Source organism: Ovis aries, chromosome 1 (assembly GCF_016772045.2).
Source record: "Ovis aries strain OAR_USU_Benz2616 breed Rambouillet chromosome 1, ARS-UI_Ramb_v3.0, whole genome shotgun sequence".
Classification (NCBI taxonomy): domain Eukaryota; kingdom Metazoa; phylum Chordata; class Mammalia; order Artiodactyla; family Bovidae; genus Ovis; species Ovis aries.
In genome coordinates, this window is record NC_056054.1 from 200,453,139 (window position 1) to 200,459,411 (window position 6,273).

A 6,273-nucleotide genomic window follows, 5' to 3' on the forward strand; every position below is an offset into this window, starting at 1 on the left:
CTCCTCTCACTTCTGTGATTGATTTCACGAGGGTAATGGTGCGTAAAAGGGCTGGTGAGATCTGGGGGCGCCTCCTCGTCTGACGTCAGAGAGAGAGTTTAAAAAGGGGGAGACGGAGGAGAGCACACAAGCTGCCTTAGGAGAGGCAAGGTTCGAGCCGTCGCTGCTGCCTGCGATCAGCTCCTGGAGTTTGACCAACCGCACTCTAGCTCGGCTTCGCCGCCGCCGCTGAGATGCTGTCCTGCCGCCTCCAGTGCGCGCTGGCCGCGCTCTCCATCGTCCTGGCTCTTGGCGGTGTCACCGGCGCGCCCTCGGATCCCCGACTCCGTCAGTTTCTGCAGAAATCCCTGGCTGCTGCCGCTGGCAAACAGGTAAGGAGACTCCCTCGACGTCTTCTTTCCCCTCACCCGAATCCCCTAACCTTCCCTCGCCTTGCCCCTGCTCCCTTGGGTGAATTTGAGGTGCTCCCAGAGTGCCGGTGCGTTTTGGGGTCCCTTAGCCACCAAAGCTCTCGGGAAAACTTTCAAAGTCCAGAATACCTTTTTACCTTTTTTTTTTCTTTCCCGATCAGCGCAGTAGGTCACAGTTCAGGTGAGTTCTTTGGGATTCAAGACAATTCCAAGACCTTGGTTAATTGATCTCGGAGCGATAATGGCATCTCTCCCGGGTACTGATCGCGGGAGGTGCTGACCCAGGTGCTGAAAGCGCGGACCTCTGAAGCGGCGAGGCAGTACCTCCCTCCCATGGAGCGGGACTAGGGGCTAAAGGGCACTGTACAGCCAGAACACAGCATGTTTACGGTTGTGAAAGGTCTCATTCCCTAAAGGGTGGCTTAGTAAAAACGGTAAGAACAATTCTAGTCTGTAGCTCATGATATGGACACTGAGTTAAACTATTGGCTTATGTTTCACCTTTGCAAAACTAACGATCTATTTCCTTCTTTGTGTGTGTTTTAAACCTACAGAAGCAGAAAACTTGCAGAAACATTTGAGTTTTTAAAGCTTCTTTGTGTAACTTGGTGGATATAGCAAAAGCCCTTGTTTTTTTTTACATCCTTAACTGATTTTAAGTGTCACAAAAAGTCCGCAGCTGGGAAAATTGGGGTTTGGTTGTGGTTAAACCTGTATTTCAAGCCAAGCTCTTCTGGTTTTTCTTCTCCACCATCCTCATTTTCATCCTCTTTCCTTCTGTCTTCCTTCCACCTCATACAGGAACTGGCCAAGTACTTCTTGGCAGAGCTGCTGTCTGAACCCAACCAGACAGAGAACGATGCCCTGGAGCCTGAAGATTTGTCCCAGGCTGCTGAGCAGGATGAAATGAGGCTGGAGCTGCAGAGATCTGCTAACTCAAACCCCGCCATGGCACCCCGAGAACGCAAAGCTGGCTGCAAGAATTTCTTCTGGAAGACTTTCACATCCTGTTAACTTTATTAATGATTGTTGCCCATATAAGACCTCTGATTCCTCTTCTCCAAACCCCATCTCACCTCCCTAACCCCTCCAATCCTCAATAAGACCCTCGTGTTGGAAATTGAAGACTGTAAATACAAAATAAAATTATGGTGAAATTATGAAAAATAAGATTTTGGTTTCTTATTGACTTAAATATTTCTGTTCAATGATATATGACTTAATTTGTGATTTCAGTCAAGTTATTTAATACACATGCTCCAAATCTCACAGATACAGTGTTTAAAATTCCCTGTGGTAATAAAGATTATGTTTTGGTTGGTAACTCTGATAATTTGGGTTATTTTAAACATAAATGATTTCAAATAATTTTATGAATTCTAATTTTAATCCAATGATAATTATTGGAAGGGGCTACCACAAACATGTATTATATTTTAAATACACTTAAAATTATATGTAGAAGTGAGAATTAGTATTAATGGGTAAGCAGGCTGAAATATCCAACTAACCATCAGACTGATATGTAAAATAAATAATATATTAAAATTGAAAGGGAAAAATCACTTAGAAGTTGGAGGAAAGAAGCTGGTTTAAATAGCTAAAATAAAGTTGTGAGCTTTTAAAATGTATTTATAATTTGTGAACATTTATCCAGAGAAAAACATTGCTTTAAAATCTTCTTTGACAACCCTCTTTGTAACTGAACAAGGTTAAATGGCTGCTTCTGTTTTAAAAGTAAGCGCCTAATTTTTTCCTCAAGGGAAATATTAGTTTAATTATAAGATTCCAACATGAGAGCTATGGGTTACAAGAAACACATGTGCTGGGACACCTCAGTGACTGTTACACTCTTAAAGGTATTGAAGCACAATATCATAATCACAGAGTAAGAGGAGAGATCTCAGATCTTCTTTTGATTTTATGAAAGTGAGTCAAATAAAAATGCAAATCATAATAACAAATATTCCATATACGCTAGCTATTATTATCAGCACTATAATAACAAACTAAGCAGGGCTTCCCAGGTGGCATAATAGTAAAGAATCTGCCTGCCAGTGCAGGAGATGCAGGTTTGATCTCTGGGTTGGGAAGATCCCCTGGAGAAGGAAATGATAACCCACTCCAGTATTCTCAGTTGGGAAATCCTATGGACAGGGGAGCCTGGTGGCCTACAGTTCATGGGGTCACAAGTATTCGGACACGACTGAGCAACTGAGCACGCAACATACTAAGTGGTATTGCTCAAGACAGATAAAAACATTGCTAATTCAACTCACAGAGACCTTAAAAAGATGTCCCTTTGAGGATGTGTGTTTTAACTATCAACTGTATTTAAAAAATAACTGCTAAAATCAGCAACTAAATATAAACAAAGTGTGATAGTTGCTCAGTCGTGTCCAACTCTTTGCAACCCATGGACTGTAGTTTGCCTGGCTCCTCTATCCATGGAATTTTCTTGGCAAGAATGCTGGAGTGGATAGCCATTCCCATCTCCAGGGGATCTTCCTGACCTAGGGACTGAACCTGGGTCTCTTGCATTTCTGGCAGATTATTTACCAAAGGTCAATAAACTCATAAAATCAATATAAATCTCTGGAGCACAGACTTACTAGTGGGAGCATATAAACATCTAAGAGGAATTTCTTATTTTATAGACAATATTTGTGTTAGAAAATACACATTTTTAATGTATTAATGAACATAACTTAGTGGAAGTTAATTCTTAAACAGCTGATCAAACAAGAGAAATCTAAGCCACTTTATTAGTCTCTGTGAAAACAGAACATCCTTTCAGGTACTGGTGCACCTTTTATTTACAAGACCTTGAGGAGCAAATTAAGGTGTGCACTTAGGGGGGATCTGTCTGTGTTAAATACATTATGTATGTTTGGTTACCAACCAACTCAGTTCAGTTCAGTTCAGTTGCTCAGTCATGTCCGACTCTTTGTGACCCTATAGACTGCAGCATGCTAGGCTTCCCTGTCCATCACCAACTCCCAGAGCTTACTCAAACTCATGACCATCATGTTGGTGATGCCATCCAACCATCTCATCCTTTGTTGTCCCCTTCTCCTCCCACCTTCAACCATTCCCAGCATCAGGGTCTTTTTTAGTGAGTCAGTTCTTCACATCAGGTGGCCAAAGTACTGGAGTTTCAGCTTCAACATCAGTCCTTCCAATGAATATTCGGGACTGATTTCCTTTAGGATTGATTGGATCTCCTTGCAGTCCAAGAGATTCTCAGGAATCTTCTCCAATACCACAGTTCAAAAGCGTCAATTCTTTGGCGCTCAGCTTTCTTTATAGTCCAACACTCACATCCATACATGACTACTGGAAAAACCATAGCTTTGACTAGATGGACCTTTGTTGGCAAAGTAATGTCTCTGCTTTTGAATATGCTCTCCAGGTTGGTCATAACTTTTCTTCTAAGGAGCAAGTGTCTTTTAATTTCATGGCTGCAGTCACCATCTGCAGTGATTTTGGTGTTTCCCAAATCACTGTTTCCACTGTTTTCCCATCCTTTTGCCATGAAGTGATGGGACCAGATGCCATGATCTTCGTTTTCTGAATGTTGAGCTTTAAGCCAAATTTTTCACTCTCCTCTTTCACTGTCATCAAAAGGCTCTTTAGTTCTTCTTTGCTTTCTGCCATAAAGGGTGGTGTCATCTGCATATCTGAGGTATTGATATTTCTCCCAGCAACCTTGATTCCAGCTTGTGCTTCATCCAGGATGGCATTTCATATGTACTCTGCATATAAGTTAAACAATCAGGGTGACAGCATACAGCCTTGGCGTACTCCTTTCCAGATTTGGAACCAGTCTGTTGTTCCATGTCCAGTTCTAACTGTTGCTTCTTGACCTGTATACAGATTTCTCAGGAGGCAGGTCAGGCAGTCTGGTATTCCCATCTCTAAGAATTTTCCAGTTTGTTGTGATTCACACAGTCAAAGGGTTTGGCATAGTCAATAAAACAGAAGTAGATGTTTTTCTCAAACTCTCTTCCTTTTCCAAAGATCCAATAGATGTTGGCAATTTGATCTCTGTTTCCTCTGCCTTTTCTAAATCCAGCTTGAACATCTGGAAGTTCATGGTTCACAACTCAGTAGAGTGATATAATCACATTACTATGATTAAAGCCCAGAAGAGAACACAACTTAATTGTTTTCTGAGCAGTGCATAGATTCTATGAGTGCCAGGAGATTTTAAGTTTTCAGTATCATCTTTAGTTATCTGTTCCCAAAGTAGTATGGAAATAATTGGCAATAATTATATAGTTATGTGCCCACATATCTATAGTTATTCTTTATTTAAAGATTAAATTGAACGAACATTTAATCAGTGTTAGGTGTCTTTCAGCCTCAGTTTTGTCACCTGCAAAAGCAGAAGGTCATAGGTACTTCCCCGGAGTTCCAGTGGTTGAGAATCCATCTTGCAGTGTGGGAGGCATGGATTTGATCCCTGGCTTGGGAACCAGGATCCCATTATTCCCTGAAACAACTGGGCCAGTGTGCTGCAGCTAGAGAGTCCATGCATTGCAATGAAAGATCTCACATGACACAATGAAGACCCCACATGCCACAGCCAAACAAATAAATAAATTCTTTTTTTTTTTCTTAAGTAGGACGTCATACTGGCAAAGGTACTCATATCCCTTCCAGATGTGCCTGCCTTTTTGTGCTTTGATATTGACAAAAGAGTTAAGGGAGTACTGATTTTTGATCATTTTAATCAAGATATGGAGCATAGTTTGTTTGTTTAATATATAGAAGGCTTTACATTTTACTTCCCATTTAGTTCATTTGTGTTCCTCTTAAGTTTTATTCACTGGAAGAGTCTAGTATTCTAGCTTGTTTATCATTTAACCACAATGAATCTTTCAGATTATATTTTTCTTCCTCTTAACACAACCACAGGCTTCAGCAGTCCTAAACTATCTACTATTTCTTTTAATGGGAGAGCTTGGGCAAGGTGCTCTTGTTTTCTGGGCCTCAAGTTTCCCCATTTGAAAACAGGAATACTAATAAAACCAGTCCTTTAGAGTCATGAGGATTCAGCAAGACCGTGTGTTTATAGTTCTTAGCATGTAGTGAACGCTTGGTAAGTTAGATGTCACAACTGGTGTTATTTTTATCACATGTGCTGTGTTTTCTAGCCTCTCTTCCTTTGCTTTTGCTATTTCCTGTCATTTTTGCAGGCCTGAATCTAAGCCAGCCTTTACGACTTGTTTTATATGCTTCTTGTTCCATAAAAGTCTTGCTTCGAGCCCTCAGTTGGGATATTTCCCTTCTCTATTAATTTGCATCTCTTCCAAGGTACTTACTTATCACTTTAACCCATTGGTTATATTAATAGTTGCATGAGTATATGTTAGAAAGCATTTGTGTATGACCATCCAATGACTAAATATATGTCGGATACATATGTAAGGTGAAATCAGCGCCTCAGGCATTGCACATAGCAGGTTCTCAGTGTTCATTGAAGAATGAATGAATGATCCAGGAGCTGATCTCCTGTGAAACAAAACTCTATTACTAGGCAATGGAGGTTTTTCTCAAGAATGGCACAGGAAAATGGCATTAGTGGTTACTCTATATGATGCTGGTGTGACTCCAGAAAGACACAGCACATGGTTATAATTGTAATAACCACTGAAGTATGTGACTAGCAGACACTCATTTTGCACACTGAAATTAGTCCAGTTTTCCTTAACCATTTTACAGAGCTCCTCAAATAGGGTCTGCTTAACTGTCTACCCGCTATGGACTCACAGTTATAGAGAATCAGATTCATTAGCACTTTTATAACATTCACTTATTTTAAGATCATGCAAATCCACACTTGGTCTTACAAGACCAG

The 6,273-nt window shown here is 40.7% G+C and overlaps 1 protein-coding gene across 1 annotated transcript; it reads left to right on the forward strand.

Moving 5' to 3' along the window:
- Positions 1 to 194: 194 nt before the first annotated feature.
- SST (somatostatin) lies at positions 195 to 1,443 on the forward strand. Its single transcript, NM_001009196.1, has 2 exons — positions 195 to 371; positions 1,212 to 1,443. The coding sequence occupies exons 1-2, from the start codon at positions 234 to 236 to the stop codon at positions 1,422 to 1,424; spliced, it is 351 nt and encodes a 116-aa protein (NP_001009196.1). The 5' UTR covers positions 195 to 233; the 3' UTR covers positions 1,425 to 1,443.
- Positions 1,444 to 6,273: the final 4,830 nt, after the last annotated feature.